Source organism: Ursus arctos, unplaced genomic scaffold (genome assembly GCF_023065955.2).
Source record: "Ursus arctos isolate Adak ecotype North America unplaced genomic scaffold, UrsArc2.0 scaffold_17, whole genome shotgun sequence".
Classification (NCBI taxonomy): Eukaryota; Metazoa; Chordata; class Mammalia; order Carnivora; family Ursidae; genus Ursus; species Ursus arctos.
This window is the reverse complement of record NW_026622841.1, coordinates 516187-538089: the sequence shown is the minus strand read 5'-3', so window position 1 is coordinate 538089 and position 21903 is coordinate 516187. Positions and strand designations below refer to the sequence as shown.

The window sequence follows — 21903 nt, the reverse complement described above, 5'->3', positions numbered from 1 at the left end:
TGTGCTGGATTCAAAACCAGGAACCACTGACAGGCAATGACTCCACCCCGTTCTCTGTTTTGAATTACACGAAGGTGCTCATCTCAGGACCTGTTTTTCATAAACTCTCTCCAGTGGCTGTGATGGAAACTTGGCAGTCGTGAGGGGTGAAGCAAATTAGAAGGTAATTTGTACATAAGTTACATGTGGAATTTATACAGGAAGATTGTTTCCTCGGACACGGCATTTAACATTTTTTATTGTGAAAGTTTTCAGAACATATGCGAAGATACTGACGCTGCTTTTACCCATCTCCTACAACCGTCGGTACAGAGCGCCCCTCGCTCCAGTGATAGGGCCGTTCCTCAAGCCAGGGTCTGCAGCAACCGGACCACTGCATCTCTAAGCATGTCAGTGTACGCCTCTAAATGATAAGGATTCTTTTTAAACCAATCATCAAATAAATCAGCAGTAAGCTCTCACAGAAATTTTTAATGAACAGAAAAGAAATCCACTCATAAGCCGTATGGACTAACCACATCCAGTCCACAGAGCCTAGAGTTCTCTTTTGAAAGCCTTTTTCACACCTATCTCATGATGTAAAGTCAAATGAGCACTATGCTTATTTTCCCAAAAATATATACGTTTCCCAGAGTCAGCGGTCACAGCCTATCGCCCTTGCCTTGCGGAGGAAACGTGCTGGGTGCAGTGAGTGTGTTAGGGCCGTTGGTGCACTCGTTCCGTGCGGTGCAGTGGGGTGCTGGATGTCTGGGGGGACCACCAGGGAGCTGGGAAAGCTGAGAGCCACCTGCAGGCTCTCGGGCTAGGAGAAAGGCTTACTACCCAGTTCTGAACCAATAAAGCAGGTTTCAAATGAAAACTTGGAGCTTGGAGAATCAGATTCACTCTAAAATATGTTTTCTTCACACCTGACTTGAGATGATAATTTAAAAAGTTAAACAAACCCGAGCCACAGGGGACAAGACCTCAGGGCCGGGCCTACCTGCTGCAATAAACATACCTGGTGGGAATCTGAGACCAACGAGACCCTCGAACCCTGTGGGCTGCCACTAGGATCATGACCCCCTAGATATTCCTGTAGAAGGGACTCCAGATTTGACAGCATCTCCCTCGCTGGGAAGCAGAACAATGAAGAGCAAGAGCAGGAAGAGTCACAGCCTATTTCCCATCACCTGATTACCTGGTTGCTTCCAAGTGCTCTTGGCAATGCTCTTGGAAAAGTCCCGGTTGCTCTGAAGTGCACCTTAGGAGATTTCCACAGGCCAGGAGCGTGGGTTCTGCCGTAGACCCTGTCTGTGATTGAGCGGCGGCTTCTTGCCTCCACCGCGCACTGCTCTCAGCAGCCACACAGCACGGACGGTGGCTCATCCCTGACTCTGCTTTCTCCCAGGGACCAACAGAGCCATTTCCGTTCTCCCGGTTGTCTGTCACTGCCCACAATTCACACAGTGTGTGCCACTGGCTCCCTTAAAAAAGAAAAAAAAAAGGATAGCATGTTCCTTTTAGCCAAAATGCATTTGTTCTCATTATTCCTCTCTCTTCGAAGAGCCGTTTTAGAGATAGTGCAATGCTGTGCAGCCAAGCCCACAGGAGTGGTACAGTCGGTCCCCACCCGACGGGGCCAGGATGGTCCTAGCGCTTGCACGGCTGATGGAGCACGTCTGACCGGCGTGCGCGTGTGTGGTAAATACACACGTTCTAAAGTTAATCCATCGTGCAGGACCACTGTCCGACTGCGGACCCCTTATCTCACGGGGCCCTGTCCTCCCAGTGACTGAAACTCTCCTGCGGTCGCATCTGTCCTTCCATGCACGGGCCTTTCACTGTCTCCATCTTTCCCGCTGCCCCTCACTCGCGGGGAAGCAACCGTGAGCCCACACCACCTCCACGGTCAACACTATGTCTGGGGAAAATAGGCCAAAACACAGGGGCAGGGAGTTCCCTTCGGTCTATCTGATCCAGTTAAAAACAAAGAAAAATTGAAGAGAAGAGTTCTACTTTAGGCAGGAGGGCAGTCAAGACTCTCTGAAGGGTCTCCTCACCACAGAACATTTAGATTCTGTCTAAGACTTGATTTTCATGCCAGGACTGGGTTTACAAGAAGAAAGAAAGGGGTGCCCCAAACACTCCCAAACCAGGAAAACCTTCATGAGCTGGGTCTGGGGGAGGGAATGTGAGTGGGAAAATACGCAAAGTGGGGGGCCCTCAGAGAACCTGCAGAATCAGGACGACCTGGGGTTGTAGATGGGGGGACAGCCACAGAAGTAGCCATAGACGCTGCCTGCAAGGATTCGGAAGTGCCCCACCTTGGCCCTCTGGTTCTGGCTACAGCGAGGTCACCACGTTCCCACAGATTACCACCACCGAACACGAGCTCACAAACAGCACCAACCACGAGAGGAAACCACTTACATGAACGAGAGTCCGTAGGAACAACAACAACCAACAGATGTAAACCCACAATGACATCGAGTATCCAGAATCTTAAAAATTAGATGTGAACTATCAAGGAAAGATATAGAATTACCAAAATAAATGAGCAAGACTATAAATGAACAGGCACATTTGAAAAATATCCAAATAGAACTTTCATAAGTGAAAACTATGATTTCTGAGGCCTCAGAAGATGAGTTAAACAGCAGATCACACACCGATGAAGAGGGGTTAACAAACTGGAGGCGTATCTGAAGACATTCCCCAGGGCGCCAAGAAACGAGAAGAGGGAAAATGTGATAAAGACTGAGAGAGGGGGGCGCCTGGGTGGCACAGCGGTTAAGCATCTGCCTTCGGCTCAGGGCGTGATCCCAGCGTTCTGGGATCGAGCCCCACATCAGGCTCCTCCGCTATGAGCCTGCTTCTCCCTCTCCCACTCCCTCTGCTTGTGTTCTCTCTCTCGCTGGCTGTCTCTCTCTGTCAAATAAATAAATAAAATCTTAAAAAAAAAAAAAAAAGACTGAGAGAGGAACTGCAGCACAAGAAGGGTTAACAAACGTCTATCTACTCCGAGCTCCACACACACTAGCACGGAAGAAGTTTTTAAAAAGATAATGCTTGAGAATTCCAAGAACGGATGAATTTCATGAATCTACAGTACATCCTAAACAGAATAAAGGAAAAGAAATGCACCCCTAGACACACGGCAATGAAATTACAGAACACCAAGTACAAAGAGAAGACGGGTCACCTACGAAGCCACCACAGGCCGACGAACAGACTTGCAACAGAACACGGAAACCAGAATCCAACGGGAACGCCTTCTGATGAAACAGATCACTGTCATCCTCTAGCTGTACGTCCTCCTGAACTAGCTTTCCACAATAGGAGCAAAACACAACACTCTCAGATAAACGGAAACGGAGAGTTTACCTCCAGCAGAACCTGCAAGAAGACGAGCGCCAATCCCATAAACCGGCTGAGATTACTCACAACACAGCGTGTCGAAGTACACCTGTCATGAAGAGATGACTCGCTACGCAAATACTTCAGATGTGTGTTAGATTTCCCTTATTTTAAGAGAAACAGTTTCTTCTCATTGGAATGTTTCTCTTTCCTAACAAATTATTTGTTATTTAAAAAAAGGAAGGTACAAAATGTAAGAAAAATGCTGACCAAATAATATACATTAAATAAAAACAAACATTGTCTGTAAAGTAACAAAAGTCCCTAATTTAGGGATGTAAAATTCAGAACTAAAATACTGCACAATTTCAGTATGCAAGTCTAGAGGAGAGCAGAGGTGTACACAGCATTTTAAGATCTACGTATTGTTTGCAAAGAAATTGGAATATTAACTTTACATTTATTAAGCTAGGAACACAATACAAAGTAAAATTTCAATGGTGATAACCAAAAGACTAAAAATGAGTAAAAAAATAAATAAATAGAAAAACAGATGTCAATATATCACCAAAGTGGAAAAGAGAGGAGAAAAGAGAAAATACACCCATAGAAACATGAGGTTAAATGTGAATGTATTGGACTCAGCAGCTGAAACATAGTGTGAGAATAAATTATAAATGCCTAGCTACATGTTGTTTATAGCATAAATACCTAAACTTAAGGTACACAAATACTAAAAGTAAAAATGAAGAAATACTGGGCAAATATTTATTAAAAGAAAGTTATGATAGGGATGCCTGGCTGGCTCAGTCAGCTAAGCGTCTGCCTTCAGCTCAGGTCATGATCCCAGGGTCCTGGGATCGAGCCCACGTCGGCTCCCAGCTCAGCGGGGAGCCTGCTTCTTCCTCTGCTGCTGCTCTCACTCTCTCTCTCTGACAAATAAATGAACAAAATCTTAAAAAAAAGAGAAAGTTATGATAGTCATATTACTTCAAAGAAAATACATTTTTAAGAGATAAGCATTGTTCAGGGTAGAGAGGGCTCCACACAATGAAGAAGGTTCAATTAATCAAGGGTATAAAAATTATAAATGCGTATTCCTTTAATAATAGCCTCTCCCCCATACACACACGCACACACGCGTGCACACACACACATTACACAAGCACACAGTTAATGCAGCTACAGGGAGAGACTGGCAAATTTCCAACCATACAGGAGATCTCAACTTAGCTCTCTCAACCATTGTTTTTGGTCAAACAGAAAAATATGTAAACCTAGAAGATTTGAATGACACATTCAAGAGGGTTGATTTAATGGGTAGATCTGGAATCCTGAATCAAATAAGGAAAAGATACACATTCTTTTGAAGCACATATTAAGCTGATCCTGGAATTATTCCAATTGCATTAAATTTCAAAAAGGTAGTATCATCCAGATTATGTTATTTGACTATAATGCAATTAATTTAGAAATCAACCATAAAAAGATGGAGAAAAATTCCCATGCAGGTGGACATTTTTAAATATACTTCTAAATAACTGATTTGCCAAAGATAAAGATCATAGTGAATACAAAAGAATAATTGCATGCTTGATAATAAGATTACAGACCCAAACACATGAAAGGAGGCAAAAGTGATGTTCAGTAGGACCTGTATGTCATTGAAGTTTTCCTTAAAAAGAAGATAAGCCAAAATTAATGAATTAAACATAAAATAACTTTGAAAGATTAACAGGCTCACATCAGTTCACAAAAATCTATTGCATTTTTACATGTCAGCAACAATCAACTAGAAGAGACTGGGTTTTTTGTTTTTTTTTTTAAAGTATCATGTACCAAAAAAGTGTGTAAGTCCTATATGGAGAAAACCATAAAAATCTTACTAGAAGACCTTAAAGAGAGCCTAAATAAACAGACTGACATAGTGTGTTTGTGGATGGGACAATTCAAGTCACAAAGATGTCACTTCTCCCCAAATTGATTTTACAGACTCCATACAGTTCTGATCAAAACTTTAACACTCATTCTAAAATTAATGAAAATCAAAGGCCAAGAATGTCCACAAAATAGTGAAGAAACTTCCCAGATGTCATAACTTATTGTGAAGCTACTGCAATTGAGACAGTTCAAGAATAAAGCAGAACAGAAAGTCCAAAATAGGCTTGTGCATTCACAGGGACTTCCTGCATACCAGAGGTGCACCACAGATCAATGCAAACAGGATAAGCTTTTCCACACTAGGGCTGGAACTGCCTACCCCCATGGGAAAGAAGTCCCATCACTGCATTAGAGCACACACAAAACACCCATTTCCTATTACTTAAAGACTTAGCTGTGAACGGTAAAGTTTTACAGATTTTTGGAAGTAAAAAAGAAGCTACCTTTATGATCTCAGGTTAGGCAATGCATTCCTAAAATTAAGAACTTCTGTTCATCAAAAGATTTCACAAGGAAAATGAAAAGGACAAGGCAAAAATTGAGAGATGATGTGCGTAACATATAAACAACAAAGGTATTCAGAAGCCTTTAGGAACTACTACAAATCAATAAGAAGACAACCCAATAGGAAAAAGAGCGATCAACACGAACAGGCACTTCAGAGAGAGAACGCATGAAAGGCAAGAAAATTGGGAAAATGACTTCGTCAGAATGGCAGTTGGAAGGATGCAAGTTAAGACCCCAGTTTCAGCTGTAACACACATCTTCACCCAGACTGGCAGAGACTAGAAAGCATGGCACAGAGCTGCGGAGGGTGTGGTAGGAGTACAGGCCACGTAGGAACGTGGTTTGGGGTTGCCCCACAAATCTGCATTCTGGGATTCAGCAGCTCCACCCTCAGGCTCTAGCTCAGGGGCACCAGAAAACCCAGCACTTCTCATAAGAATCCAAAACAACCCAAATGTCTATCTACAAGATAATGGTAAATACATCCTGTCACACTCCCACATAAGCTATTAAATAGAAGTCATAATAAACAATAACCACATAGAGTAATATGGATGATTCTGCATATGCGGTGATGAATGAAACAGCCAATCACAGACCAAAAAAACCCCCATATATATGTGATGCATTTTCATAAACCTCAAAAGCAGCATAATTACACAGTATGCTTGGGGCTCCATACATACGCATGCAGCAAACCCCACATAAAGGGAGCACGACAAATGCAAACTTGAGGGAATTAAGGGGGTGGGACGGGAAGGTGGGGAGCACACAGGTATTCCTGACAATAGTGGTAATGCTGTAGATTTCAGTTGGCTGATGGGTTCATTTTAGGATTACACATAGATTTTGGTATCTGCTTAATTTACATAATTTTTAAGGGGGGGGGGAGAAGAACAGAAGGAGAGATCTGACTAAAGGCTGTTAAATGTTACCACTGGGTAAACAAGTATCTGTGATGCTTATATGTGTTTGCCCCTCCTGCGTTTTGCAGGAACACCGCCTCCCTCTTCAGCAAGCCTTGCTCCTGCCTGTGCTCCCAAGTCCTGGCCTGGACCCTCCAGCACAGTCCCCTCCCTACTAGCAACACCAGCCCTGGTTTCACGTGACCTTGCCACAACCCGAGACACCACTGGCCTGGCTCCCTGCCGGCACCTCTGTTCTTTGCCTACAACACTGTGGCCGCCTGCCCCACGCGAGACACGCTCCCCTCGCTTGGTGCCCTCTGCGTTGCCCCGGTTTGCCCAGGAACCGGCCACACCAGCCCTGCTCTCCCGCCCACTGGCCGGCTCAACCACATGCCCAGGCAGCTCAGACCTGATGGACTCCTGGGGAACTCCCTGTGTCTCATCCCCATGTGCGCCCTGTCCCCCAGCCTGGTTCATGTGTCTTCTTTCAGGGGCCAGTTTGGACCCCTCCTTCTCACTAACCTGCCTGGCAAGTGACAAGACCTGGTGGCAGTAGCTCAGAAACTCTCCCTGCAACCACTCCTGTCTGTTGGGATCACCGGAACTGGCGTCTCTAGCTCCCGGTTCACTCTGCCCTCAGCTGCCAGCAGTGCCTGAAGCAAAGACCAGAGCAGCTCAGACATCTGCTCAAAAACACATAGTGACCACCCACTGCCTACAAACCTTGCTACACATTAGAATAACCCAGCAAGCAAAACTCCAGACGCTCAGGTCCCCTCCAAAACAATTAAGTCAGAATTGTGACTGGTGGCGTCTGCAACTTTTCACACGTCCTAGCCCTGCTCCTATGTTTGCCATAAAGGACTCCATTAAGGGATCCTCCAGAACCCCAACCATGATGGTCCCTGTGTCTAGAAGGCCCATTTCCTCTTCTGTTAGAATCCCATTCAAGGTCTTCTTCCAGGAAGGGTGAGGTAGGTAGAAACCAGCCACTGCTCCTGCCATAAGAACTTGGGGAAAATGGACAACTGCCAACATCTTGTTTTAACAGACACCAGAGAGCTCTCAAAACTAAGAAGGCTGAAAGGGATGGCTCCCCACACAGGACATCTGCCTAGTGCTAGGAAGCATGCACATCTCAGGAGTGTGGCCAGGCATGCAGGACAGCGGGAGAGCTCCTGTAATGGAGGTAACTAAGCCTAGACAAACTGCCACCAGCAAGAGGGGCCTAGAGAGCACCCAAGAAGAACTGTGAAACCAGACCGGGACTGAGTATACTTGAGGCTCCAACACTGCCCTGCCCCAAATCAGTCGTTGGTTGAATTGAGGTGATTAGCCACCCCCCCCCACCCCGGCGCACCTACAGAAGGCTGAGGTGTTGGAGCTCTAGGCCTCTTCTACACATGATGCTGGCGTGCTGCTAGAACAACCGGGACAGCTGCATGGTGTGTCCATAAGGAGCACCAGGCCTGGCAGACCTACGCAGAAGGGAGAAGGGGGACCAAGAAGTGAGTCCTGAGGATCTCCTTGGGACAGTACCTGGCAGGAGTCCAGAAGGCTCTTTGGACCATCACAGATTGACCTCTTCAGGCTTCTAGAACTGTTTTGGGAAAGCTTCAGGAGGGTAGGGGCTGGAGAACTTGAAATAGCCAGAGCCTGAAAAAGCATGTTTCCATGACAGCTGGGATGGCCCGAGGATGGTAGGGGGGTCAAGGATCACCTCCTTTCATTCGAAGAGGATTCAGGAATCAGAAATCTATGAAAATGCCACAACTGCAAGGTAGGTAAAATCTGGTGAATACCACACGTGGCTCTTTTCTTGCAGACTAGGGTTGGGAAGAGCCAACAGCTCCTCATGGCAACAATATGGAAACTGTGCTGCTCTTTTCTGAGGACCAGGATCAAAGTCATGTTAGCAGAAAACATGTCCTTGCACCACAAGGCTCTACTGCATTGATTCCAGAAAAATGACTCGTTTTAGGGAAGTGTCCCGGCTTCTTGGATAACCAGAGAAAAAACCGTTATCACACTCCCTAGGGAGTGTGGCTTCCTTCAACACCTGGCCCATCCTGAGGACTTAGGGGCTTTGAAAGAAGCTTCTGGAAACTACTAGGAGCATCAGAGGTGGGGACCAAGGCGAGAGAACACCCTCTTTGGAAGATCTGGAGTCCACGAGCCCTCTAGTAACACTTGGACAAAGTGAGATTAGTTCTATTTCTTCCTCAATTTCTGTATTTTTATCCATTTCAATTAAATTAACTAAACTCTTGGCATACAGTTGTCCCTATTATTCCCTCATAATCCTTTTTATTTCTGTAAAGTCGGTGCTGCTCTTCTCCCTTTAATCCCTGAGTTCAGTGAGGTTTCCCTCTTTTTCACCTGGTCCATTCAGCTTAAGTTTTGTCTTTTGTTGATCTTTTCAAAGAATCAACTTTTGGTTTTGTAGGATTTCTCTACTGTTTGTGTTTTGTTTATTCCTGCTCTAGTCAATATTTCTTGTCTGTTTGCTTTGTGTTTAGTTTCCTCTTCTGTTCTGATATCTTACAGTCAAAGACTAGATTTGAGAGATTTTTTTTTTTTTTAACGTGGGTGTTTTGTTCACACATGTCCCTTCATTACCTGCAGCACACAAGCTTTAGTGTTGTTTTCATTCACGGGCTTCTCATTTCTCGTGATTTCCTCTTTGTTCGGTTAGTTGAGGAGTGCTGCTTAACAGCCACACAACTGTGACTGTCCCCAGCTTCCTTCCGCAGTGGACTTCTAACTCACTCTGCAGAGAGCAAGGTGGAGTCGCTCATGCCGAGTAGTGACGTAACTAGGAAAGCAGCCGAGGGCATGGCTGAGACCAGAGATCACCCAAACCAGCACAGGCCGGCAGGACAAGGGCCGATAGCCCGTAAGGCTATGGGAACCCGGGAGAGCCAGGCGCTGATAATCGCAGGAGTTGCAGGGATTTCCACCGCCCCTCCACGTCTGCCGGTAGTGGGAGGCCGCTGCCCGATGGGTCGCCCCGGGCGGCCATCCCTGCACAGAATCGAGGCCCTCCGCTGCCGGAAAGCAGCAGGCGTGGAGAGCTGCCTCCGACCGGGCTGTGGGCTGACGAACTAACACGTTGTACCATGTTTGCGGGCAGTCACTACGACACCTTATGTGACTTGCAGGCAGCCAAGTTCAATGTGCAGCGCGACGTCCCTGCGTCTGGAATCCCCACCCTGCTTTGCAATCGCTACCCCCACTTTCCCACCGCATAAAGCCGGCTCGGTGCAATGGCGCTCATGACAAACCCCACTGCGGCCAGACAACAGCCTGGTCTGAGGAGCCAGACCCCAGGGCACACCGGGGCGGGGAGGACGCTGCTCCCGGGGCGAGCGTGGCCCGGAGGCCTGCCAGGTCTGCAGGGCGGCCGCACGCCCCCTCCGCCCGGTCTACCCCCGATGACGCGGACTGGGGAGCCCGGCGACCGGCGTGCCCCTTTGCCGGCCTCCTCCTCCGCCGGTGCCCTCCCTCCCCAGGCACCAGGCGACCCAGCGGCCGGAACCGCCAAGCTTTACAAATCGCTAGGAAGGTCATCACTGACCCGCCGCTCCGCGGGACCTCCCCACGCGCGGTCACCGGGCAGGCGCCACCGGGAGCCAGCGCCCCGAACCCCACGATCCAAGTGCCCAGCGGGACGGGGCACCCGCCGCCCTCTGACTCCGGACTGCGCGTGGCATGCTGGGACCGCAACTCCCCGATGTGCGCGTTGCATGACGGAACTCGCAGTCTCTCCACAACGGGCCTCAGCACGTGACTGGGCAGTGGACGGCGGCCCGCGTTGCATGCCGGTACTCATAGTTTAACGACCCTGGGCCCTAGCGCACCAAGGGAGTTGTTGCGGCGGGGGGCGGGGGGAGGAGGTGGCGCGCGGCATGCCGGGACCTCGCAGTGCATGCCGGGGTTTCTGGGCCCGCCCGGACCCGCAGCCCCATGCCGCCGGCGCTCCCGGGGCACATGGGGCATGGCCACGCTGTAGTTCCCGCCGGGCCGGCCCCACACGCTCGCTCCCACGACGCTCCGGGCACCCGCGGACGACGCACCGCCTCTCGGTCCCCGTGTGGGCGTGTGTTTACACGCGGGCCCTGTGGCGCACGCGCGCGGCGTCACACAACGTCAGACGCTGTCCCGGAAGTTGGCGCGGGCCGGGCGGCGGGTGGAAGCCGGTGCCGGAGCGCGAACTGCAGTGCCGTCGCCTTCGCCGCCTGGGCCGGGGTCGCTGTACCGCCCGCCCGCCCGCGATGGGCGCCGGGCCCTGAGCGCCCCGCCCGCCCGCCCTTCCCACAGTGGCCCCACCCGGCCGCGATGGAGGCGCCGCCCGCGGGCCGTGTTCCTGCCGAGGGCGCCCCGCCGGCGGCCGTGGCCGAGGTGCGCTGCCCGGGCCCCGGGCCGCTGCGCCTTCTCGAGTGGAGGGTGGCGGCGGGCGCGGCCGTGCGTATTGGCTCCGTGCTAGCCGTGTGTGAGGCCGCCGCCTCCGCGCAGCCCTCCGGTTCCGCCCCTGCCCGCGCTGGCGCCGGGGGCTGCGTACGCGCCGAGCGCAGGCTGAAGTCGGAGCGCGCCGGCGTGGTGCGGGAGCTGTGCGCGCAGCCGGGCCAGGTGGTGGCCCCCGGGTGAGTGGGGCCCGAGCAGCGGGGTGTGGAGGGGTCCTGGGCCGGGCACTGGGCAAGAGACGGTCCCCGGGGCTGCAGCTAAAGGGACTGAGCTTGGGGAGACCTTCACGCGTCTGCGGGTCTGTCTAAACCCGACCACAGTCACTACTTGTGACTTAACCGGAGCGCGTTCTCATCCGTCGAAAGTGCAGTCCTTAGAAGATAGGGGCGTTCGCTCTCCTTCTGTAGGCGTCGCCCCCAAGGCTGCGCGGACAGGACGCGCTCCGCCTTGTTATCGCGGTGTAAACTGCTGGGGGTGGGGTACACTTCTTGGGCTGCTCGTAAAGCTAGAGAAACGCGGTTGTAAAGCCTGGTGCGGTTTGTGCATCGTAGCTCAGGAAGGGGGTGCGGCCTCAGCGCGGGTAGTTCAGGATAACACAGGAGTAGCACGTTCTCCTGGGATAGACTCTAACTGCTCATACCTGCGTTTCAACCTCATAAGGGACTGTTTTCTCTTTTTAAGTGGGCGAACCTGTCCATCTACACCTTGTGTCTGAGTTTACCGGTGTTGTGCCCTGAGATTGTGTTGATGTGTGGGTACAGGTGTGTAGATATGACTCATGTAGGTGTTTTCACTGTCGGGAGCAGAAACCCGGCAGGTGAGCATTCTGCTTCCTGCTGTGGTGCTTGGTGCACAGCTTCCCTTTGCCGGGGCCACAGTATATCTTAGGCTATTAGGTGCTCAGTCCCCTTCTGCGCACTCCAGCCGGCAGGTTGTGCCATTTGCTCTGGTCTCTGCTCCTCTTCCTGTGGCTGCACTAACTACAACTTTTGAGCATCTGCTTCCTGCCACTCCCCACCAAACACCCCTTCCCCAGTGGAACAGGAGAGGACTGACCTCCATCCCAACCCCAGGAGCCTTTTCCTGTGTCCACCTCTCCCCAGTCATTGGAGATGGCACCCTGGTCCTGGGCCTTGGGATAGGGGCCACGCCTGCCCAGTGAATGCAGGCAGGGTGGGATGGGAGCTACCTTGGGGCTGCTCCCTCCACTGGAGCTGTCTGGCTGGCCTCCTTTGGAAGGGAGAGGCTCACTGGGCTGTATGTACATCTGGCATGCTGTGGCATGCTGCCATCGTTACTTTGAGGTCAGAGCCTACCTGACCATCACTTGGGCCTATAAACCAGTGAGCCCACAGTTGTGGAGATGAAGCCCAATGCTGGCGTGTCACTGTGTAGAAGATTCCTGAGGGGAAGGGCTCTTCTTCATGTCCTCCTCTTCCTCCAGTTATCCAGAAAAGGCCAGTAGGGCCCAGACAGGTCAGGGACTAGTTGCAACTAGTTAGTGAGAAACTCCATGTGCAATGCTTTGATCACATCAGCCGGACTAGCAAAGCAGAGGAACCGTGTACATTACTTTCACCAGGCAGCCAAGTAACTAACCTGATGACAAGCTCTCCTGCTGAGAAGTTCTTTCCTTTTTGTGTTCTGGTATTTGAGATTTAGGGTATCTCGCTGCTGTGGTTCATCACGAGGTCCTCTGAGAGTCTGATGATAGTATTTCTCCTGGAGTGCAGGTGTGAGTGGATGCAGGTAAAGCACTATCACATCCAGGCTCACCAGCTTGGAGCTGTCCTTGCTGTCTCTGTCATTGCCAGCATCGGCAGGATTTCTCCGACCACATGGGCAGTTATTCTCAGGCAATGAACAGTTAGTTGCAGGAATTGCTTCTGGGTGTAGCTGAAATAATCACTAGATTATCATCCTGACCTGTAATAGGCTTGTATGTTCTGTACCTGCTCTCAAGTAGAGGTAGGAACTCCTCCTCCGAGAGGGAGGGCGGGCGGGCAGGCGGGCACTGGGGTCCGTAGGGGTTTTGACGTGCCCAGCACCTCACCTTGCTGAGGCTTCCCATCGGCGCCCTATGCCATGCTGCTCTCCTTAGACCAGGTTGCATCCGGAGAGTCCCAGTGTGGGGAAATAGATAGAAGGGGGGTACATATCTATCTTCATATTTTCCACGTGATTAAAATTATTTTGTCTTGAAAATATTCTGACAAGGCATGATGTGTCGTAAACTTAATCTGTTAATGATTAGTTTACCTAATGATGTCCTTCCTTCCCACCTGTCTGCTTTTATGTCTGTTGTCATTCACGGGGAGGCAGTGAAGTTCCAAAGGAGGATATATGAAATAATCTGGGGACAAGTCTGGTGGTGGGTAAGGACCGAAGGGGGTTGGGGGAGGTGTCTCTAGCGGATGTCTGCCCAGCTCCTTCTGTGCCCCAGTCTGTCTACAGAAGAATGTCTGCATCAGCCAGGGTCTGGGGTGAGTGCTGCATCACTGACCAAGCACCACTGTCCCATGCTTGCTTCGTAGGTGTTAGAATAAAAAATCTCTGAGAAACTCATAAAGAAAACTTAGAGTACAGCCTGAGATTCTAAAGTTAGGTTGTGCGGGATTTAAAATTCTGAGCGCCGTTGAATGGTGCACTAAAATACTTGTCTGCAGAGATCTTGCCTTGGAAGGAAGGAAATTACTTGTCCATCCCGATGTCATACCGCCTTGATGAATTAGAACATTCTTTTAGTTAAATGATCTTATTCTTCTCTGTTATTATCTACACTATTTAGAAGATTACTCCGGGGCACCTGGGTGGCTCAGTTGGTCGAGCGTCTGCCTTCCGCTCAGGTCGTGATCCGAGGGTCCTGGGATCAAGTCGGCATTGGGCTCCTTGCTCAGTGAGGAGCCTGCCGCTCCCCTGTTGTGCACGCGCTCTCTCGCACGTGCTCTCTCTCTGACAAATAAAATCTTTTAAAAATCTTTAAAAAATGATTATTCTGTTAAAAAGATATTTATGTCTAAAATTGGGAAGATTGTCACTTCATTTAATTGAACCCACTTCAGATGATTTTTTTCCCCCAGTTTTCACTTAACCAGAAAACCATTGGCCTTTTTAGCTGCTTAATTCTATTAATGCGTGCGTGATTTATTTTTATTGCAGTTCTTTTGATTTTTAGGTATCTCATCTAATCCTTTAAATAAAGACCTTTGAAACAAAGCGCTTTGAAGCTTGGTCTGCCTAAAAACTGATGGGTAGGTTTTAATAGGTTGTAGCTTGCATTACCATACTTATTTCCATTTTCATTTTTGAAGTTAATTTCAAAGTATGTTATGAGAAATCAAATATCTGGTTACAGAGGAATGGGCAAATCTTTAATTTCATGTATCTTTTTTAAACTGCATAAATACTGATAGTAAAGCCAAAAGTGATAATAAAGGAAGTAATAGATCAGTTGTCTCAGAAAACGTGCTTTTTTGTTTGTTTGTTTAGGGGAGTGAGGATCTAGACAAAGTAGAACAAATCAAAGTATTTGTGTAATATCTTTAAAAATAAATACAGTTTCTAGAGATTGTAACTAGATCTTAAATATTTACTTTGTACTTTATATTTATAAAATTCCTTAGAACTTAAAGAATTTGAACTAAATGTTGACCTATTTAGTCTTTGTGTTTTGAAGAAACTTTTAGAAGATATTCATGGTTTTACGGTGGTTCTTTGAATTGTGGGTGCTGCTAGATTCCTCCCATCTGGTTGGTCTCGTGCTAGCTGTGAGTTGGTGGGATGGTGGTGGTGCCACTTGCTTTTGAAACACGTTAGGGAAATGGAGTTTTGTCAAAGTAGTCCTAGGAGGCCACACTGGAAGTGCAGACAGGTTAAAGAGAATTCTGTAAAGAATTGCTTTGTGGAATCTCAGTAGCTAAGTGTGCAGATTTTCTGTGGCACTGGGAACGGGTCATCTGTTTTTATTTTAGTTTCTTCAGATGCTTTGGGTTTTGTCTCTTACAAGCACACCTTCAGTCACCAGGCCAGAGGTGGCCGAAGTGCTCTGAAGTGGCTCTGTCCTGGCTGTCACTTCCGCGTGGGCCCCGCTTGAATGGCAGACGGTGGGATGGTGCTTCGGCCACCACCATTGCTCTGCGCCCTGTCGCTGGCACCTCACCCGCCCCTGCAGTATTCACAAAGCAAGTATACCTTTTTGCTTCTTTGTGGACATAATTCCAGACCTAGAGAAAAGTTGCAAGAGTAGTACCAAGAATTCTCATGTGTCACCAGATTTTCCAAAGGTCAGCATGTTGCCAAATCTTCTGTACCCCTCTTTCCCCTCACTTGTGGTATTTGTCTTCCTGAGTTTTTAGGTAGACCAGTCTCCTAAGTTGCCGATGTGATACACTTTATCCCTAAATATTTTGATTTCCTAATAAAATTCTCTTAACTAACTGTGGTACAATGATCAGAATCAGAAGTAACGGCCACACTGGGCTATTTTCTGCTCATTGGATCTCCCTGGTGAGCCAGTATTGTCCTTGGAAGCAAAAGAAACCCCAGATCATGTGTTTGGCTCAGCTGTCAGAGCTCCTGGGTCTCTAACCTTGGGTGGTTCCTCTGTCCGTTCCTCCTTTTTCTTTTCAGTAGCAGCTGGTGGTTTGCAGACTGGCTGTCAGTTCACATTGTGGTGTGCATTTGGGCAGGACTTGCTGGAGCGCCTGTGTGTCCTGAGCGTGCCCATCAGGCAGCAGGTGGCCTCAGTTTGTTCCTTTCTGGTTTGTCACGGTGGTGGCTGTAGTGAAAACTTACTAGTTTTCCTGTTGTAATTACTAAGTGTCTTGTGAGAGGTACTTTCTTCCTCAGTAAATATCTTAAATTCTCTCATCAAATGGTCACCCATCGTGTTTGGTATCTTGATGACTCTTGTCTCAATCTCTTCTTTTTTTGTTTTTTATCAGGACTGTCCAGTGGTGGTGTTCTCAAGTCTGTCGTTCCTTTTCCATTTCTGGGTTTGCTTTCGACTCTAAGAACAATTCATTTAACAGTGTGGACTCTTGGGTTCTTATTGTGCACTACTGTTATTTGTCCGATGCTCCCGTTGTCCCAGGTTTGGCTGGTGGGAGCCCCTCGAGCTGACCCCTCGGTCTGAGAGCATGGTTGTGTTTTCTGACGCAAATGGTGTTGAGGCTCCTGCTCCTCAGTGATGGGATCACCCGTTTCTCCAAGAAGTCCTGCCTCCTTTTAATGGAGAGTGACATTTAGGAACCAAGATTGGGCACACCATATACCTTTCCCCAGTGCACTTGTATACTAAGCTGTGTGTGTAGAGCTTGGAGGAGGTCCTTGAGCTCTCCCAATCTGCAAGGAGACGGGAAGGGTCAGACCCAACTTTTAACCCAGCTTCCTCACCCTCTGCTCTTCCTGATACACCCCATGCCCTCCGGCCTTCCCGTCAGAGCAGACAGGAAAGCTGATGCATACAAAAGATTCAAGAGAGTTCGGTATTTGTGTATTTGGGGGAAAGTAACTTCTTCAGAAATTGCATTTCATGATTTTCCTATGGATTTTTTTCAAGGACAAACCAGGAAAGTTAACATTTATTGGTGACTGACTTGACGTTCTGGGGCTGGTCTCCTTGGCCGAAGTGTTTTCTCTCTAGAGGTCACAGTGTGCCACTCCCCTCAGGGTGCGGTGCTGGTGGCTGTTTGTTGGGTTGAGGGTAGAAACACTGGGATCACTCCCTGCCTTTCATCGCCTGCATTAGTATCTGCAAAGATGAAATCATCTTATACTGGAAAAGGACATTACTGTTACTTTTTTAAAATACTCTTTCCTTCTCTCTTGGTCATTCCTTCACTTTTTTGGGAATTCTTTTGGCCCAGGCAAAGATGCAGAGGAAGTAGTCCACTGATAATGTCGTACTGCGCTCTGACCCTGTAAGACCGTTCTGAATGATCTTTTAATTCAGACACAGAATGAAGTCTTTTTATCCTCCTTTTAATTTAGACTGGATTTTTTCGAGATGCTGTACTGTGGGCCATATGTGTGTATCCGTCTGGCTGGGTGGGAGGGGTGGCGGGGGGACAAACAGTTCATTCTGAGTCTTTTGAGGGTTAGTCACGAACTGTCATGTGCTGCATGTCCTGTGTGGTCTGGTCCAGTCCAGTGTGCTGCTCTGAGCCCCAGGCCACAGAAATTCCAGAAACCTTTCAGGCCGGGGTGGCTCAGCGGCAGCACATAGCATCTTTTACTTTGTCTTTGGTCAGCATTTGTCAGAAACATCTCTGTGAAGACCTAGGGCTCCTCCCCTGTGAGTGAAGATGGTGTTGTATTTTTAAACACTTTCTTCCCTAGCCTGGCAGGTGTGGCCGTAGCGTCCTGCACGGATGGGTTTATGATGCGGTGGGTTTCTAGGGGGATGCTGCTTGGTTTGGGGCCCCATTTGCTAGACTGTAGCACATGGTGTCTTCTGACTTGAGTATTCTGAGAAAATTGCGTGACATTTTGTTTTGCATTTGATGACCTGCGTACCACCTCCTCTCCCCACGCTCTTCCTGCGTGGACTCACCCACCAGTGCTGAGCCCACCGCCACATTAGGTGAAACGTGACATGCCCTGTCAGGCTGAATTCAGATGAAGACCTTGTGTTTAAATTTAGTAGATCCTCTGTTAATGTTTACAAATGTGGGGTTTTGAACTTTTAACACTGTGGGTGACTCACACATCAAGGAGAGTGGACGTCCAGTTTTGAAATGAAGGCAGTTTATGAGAGGTGAAGTTAACGTGTGAGTGATCCGTGTCTCTTACAATCACCACAGAAGGGGTCCTTACAGAAGCTTTGTGTGGTACTCGTCTCGTGTGATAGTCGCTGTCAACATGAAATACTCTCTTCAGGCCTTGGGGTGATTGGACTTGTCCCAAGAACCTTTTGAGAGCTGGGCCCCCCTGTGCCTGCTCCGCGGCTGTCACTGACCGCCCTCCTCTTGGGGACAGGGATTGCTAGTGCACACAGCTCTGCGTAGTCCACCAGGACGGGTTTACAAGCTGACACCCGTCCATGTATTATCCGCACTGGGGCTTGCAAGGGTACCCTATGCACCCTCAGCCCCAGCCTGGAGATGCCGATAGCTGCCCCCTCATTGTGACAGCCAGCAGTGCCTCCAGACGCGGCCCAGTTTCCCCTGGGGAGCCCCGATCTGCTCTGTGGGACACGAAAGGCAAAAGCCTTTGACCCCAGCCCAGAAAATTCCATGACCTTTACCATAACCTGTAGGTGAAAGACTCTAGAGAAGGTACATATTCAGGCCGCATTGCCAAGACTTGCAGACTGCTTAGCCTGTGTGCCCCACCTCTGTACCCTTCCACCGCCACCTGCCTCCTGCTTGCCTGCTGGTGCCTCCCTGCTGTGTCAGGGAGTCTGTCTGCTGGACCTTGGAGTTACAGCCCGGTGGAGGGTGTCGTGCGTGTCACCCAGAGCAGTGGGAGCTGAGAGGACTTCCAGGAGGAAGTGTGGCTCTGGGCTTGGGTTCAGACAGAAGCATGAGGCAGAGGTGGTGAGTAGCAGGCTGGTCTGAGCAGAGGGAGCTCCTCTATTGAGGGGACTTCCAGCAGCACTTGGGAGCGTGTCATGGGCCAAGTACGTGGGTCCCAGTGGCCGTGGAGTGGCACAGTGAGGTCCCAGGGGCCTGCAGGGTGACAAGGCAGGCTCTCATGACACTAGCTGTCACCGTGAATGGCACGCCTACCTTAGCCTGGGCTGCCCTGCATGGGTGACCCTGGAAGCCCCCTGGTGACTGGATGGTGCTGGGGGAGCAGGACTGAGTTGTAGCCCAGGGGCCGGCCCCGTCCCCATGCTCCTCTGGGCCTTGCTGTGATGCTTTCCCACAGAGCCCTCTGGAAGGCTCACCAGCAGCCCTTCCTCACCAGGTCTGGTGCGTTGGCCTCATTAGTCGGTAGTCGGCCAGGACAGGGTGTGCATTTTAACTGCAGAGTTTGGTAAGTTTTGACAAAAACGTGTGCCTTAGAAACTACCCCCAGTCAAGGTGTGGACATCTTTGTCTCAGTGGGATTTTCACCCTGTCTGGTCTTTCCTGGGGCTCCTACCTCTGACACTCCTTTCTTTCTCAAAACATTCACTCCCTAGCCTCTGTTGGGACGCTGGCTCCTCAGCGTTTGTGAGCAGTGGTTTGGTTTTGTTTTGTTTTGTTTAATTGACATTCTTTTTTCTGCCTATGTCTTAACTGTTGGGGTTCTCCAAAGGCCTGCCGTCTGTTTTCTGGGAGACGGTGATGCCCTGGCCTGGGATGCACAGCCCATCAGACCTGTGTCGCAGCCCTGTCCCTGTCCACATCAGGCATGCGTTCAGCTGTGTGGCGGCTGGTGGCGCCTGTGCTCCCCTCACTCTGTTCTCCAGGCGGACTTACTGGTCCTTTCTGTACCTGGTCCCTGGCAGGTGCGTTCAGGAACATCCGTGAGTATCCACGGCACTCCTGTGTCTCTTGGTTCACACTTCTCCCGACATCTCCTGCGTGCCCTGGTGCATTTAGAGCTTGTCTGCTCATCCCACCCCTGGCTGCCTTCCCAGCACCACCTGCGGGTTCCAGATCCGTTGGTCTCCAATCTGCCGCTTTGAGTGTGCTCTTAGCTGAGGGGATCTGAAGCCTGGTGCCCCTCACCTGTGTGGCGTGGCCTTGTCCCCCAATCCCACACCTGCTTCCGGTCAGCCTGTGGGGGCCTGTTCTAGAAGCTTCCTTCTGCTGAAGGATAGTTAATCCTCTAGAATTAGTTGCCCCACCCCCTAAGGATTCCCCTTGAATCTTGGTGACCTGGGTAAGACAAAGATTTCTTAAGGACACAGAACATCTGATAAATGGAACTCGATCAAAATTTAAAACCTTATCTTCGAAAAACACGGTTCAGAAAATGAAAAGGCTGATTACGGAATGGAAGTACGTAGCGCACAGAGTGTTTCGACCTGTCTATTGGTTGAGCGAGAGGCACCAGGTGCATCTTCAGGTTAACGTTTCAGGAGAGATTGATGAAATGCTTCTAGCCCGTATTTTGGTTTTCCTGGAAAAATATTCCACAAGTCATGTTCTAGTATAGAAATGAGTAAAAGCAATAGGTGCAGACTGTCCTGTACGTTTCACATCTGTCTGGTGTGGGCGCGGAGGACAGGCAGCGTCTGCAGGCCTGGGCACCAGGTCACGCTGCGCCTGAGACCAGAACCCTTCCGTCCCGGTGCCTGTGCGGCCTGCGCGTTCTCATGCAGGAGTAGGTCCCCAGAACCTGTCATCAAAATGCAAGCAACATCAGCATTGGTAAACCCTGAAGACTGGTGAATGAACCAGTTCACTCTGTTTCTCATAAAACCTACCCCAGCATTCCAGGGGCCAAACAGCAGATTTTTGCCAGGTTCCGGAAGGCCTGACAAACCCTTCAAAAACCCATGAGCCAACAGTTGATAGGCACCTTTGACTTTTGGGAAAGTGCAAGTCAGTCCTCTTGCCGGCCCTGTGCCTATCCTCTCAGTCGCCTTCCTGGGCCTGTTACTTCCCCTCCTGCATGCGGGAGACCAGGACGGGCAAGGCAGGGGCCCCGGCAGAATGGAGTCCGAATTGCAGGTGGTTTGCAAGGTGGGCTGCCCTATGGACAGCTCCATGGGCGGGTGTGTCTCTCATGTCCGAATGAGGGCTGACTCGGAGGTGCCTGCCGTGAGGGCCGTGGTTCGGGAGTCCTGGACTCCGGCAGCTTGCTCGGAGGGGGTGGTGTGGGGTCAGAAAGGAGGGTGAGGGGGCTCTCATGTGGGCATCTTGGGGGACTGGGCTTGGTTGGGCAAAGTGCTACAGAGCCAGTCAAGTGGAGAGAGCCAGCTGGGCCGTGGTCCCAGAGCCAGACCCGACTGCCAGCTCCGACACCAGCGGCACAGAAGCTGGTGGTGGAAGGTTAAAGAAATGCTGGGTGCTGGAGGAGGTGGACAGCAAGCAGGGGGCGGGGGGGACACAGCAGGGATGCTCTTGGCACATAGATCCCCAGTGTCAGGTGAGCAGGAACCTGGAGCAAGAAGAAATCTTTGAGCAGCTGCCATACAGACAGGGAAGGTTTCTGAGGAGCACTGTGGTCCACTGCAGGGGTGGCTTGGTTGAAGACTGGGGAGACGGGCAGATTCTAGGTAGAGGTTTAAATGGTGCAAAAGATGGGAGGACACCTCCCTGAAGAATGCCAGCAGCATGGTTTGGGGTCGAGCATGCTGCTGGGCTGTGGAGACACGGGCAGCAAGCCCTGGGCCCAGTCGTCGGGGCACCGAGTGCTTGGTTGGGGAAGAGGGGGTCCCGCCCCTGGTACCGGGTACCCGTATGGTACCTGTGTGAGCCCATGAAAGTCCTTTGTGGCCCAGAAGCTCTGGGGCAGCATGGGTGAGGAAGAAGTGTGTGGCACTCACTGGTGGGCCGACTCACAGACCTCACAGTGTCTCTATGGTCTGTGGCCTTGGTGAGGAAGCACCCAGAAAGGCCCCCCTTCACAGATGCTGGCCTGACAGGTGCCCGGGTGCCCCGGCTCTAGGTGAGGCTCCGTGGGATCAGCAGACTCCCGTGGTACTGAGTTATTGGGCCCCCAGAGCTCTGACTTGGTGGTGGTGCTCTGACCACCAGCCCTTAGGTGTGGATGCCACTTACCCTGCTTCCGACCAGGACTTGATACTAGCGCACAAAGGAAACTGCCGCTTCTGTGTTGGTGAGAACCAGAAATACAATAGTAG

General features: G+C 50.2%; 1 protein-coding gene and 1 long non-coding RNA gene across 4 annotated transcripts in view; one reads left to right on the top strand and one right to left on the bottom strand.

Annotated features, from left to right (window-relative positions):
- Positions 1-221: 221 nt before the first annotated feature.
- Positions 222-10399, bottom strand: LOC130543960 (uncharacterized). Its single transcript, XR_008959761.1, has 2 exons — positions 8056-10399; positions 222-1466 (listed from the first exon to the last, which is right to left on the bottom strand). It is a non-coding gene; the product is annotated as an uncharacterized LOC130543960 (long non-coding RNA).
- Positions 10400-10662: 263 nt separating this feature from the next.
- Positions 10663-21903, top strand: part of CTDP1 (CTD phosphatase subunit 1) — a 54954-nt gene continuing 43713 nt past the window's right edge. For 2 of the 3 annotated variants that reach the window (XM_026496515.4, XM_057313316.1), the window contains exon 1: positions 10663-11338. In XM_026496515.4, coding sequence (XP_026352300.3) covers positions 10686-11338 — 653 coding nt within the window. In that variant the 5' untranslated portion in view covers positions 10663-10685. The remainder of the gene's footprint in view (positions 11339-21903) is intronic. The other variant, XM_026496517.4, reaches the window with a different exon arrangement.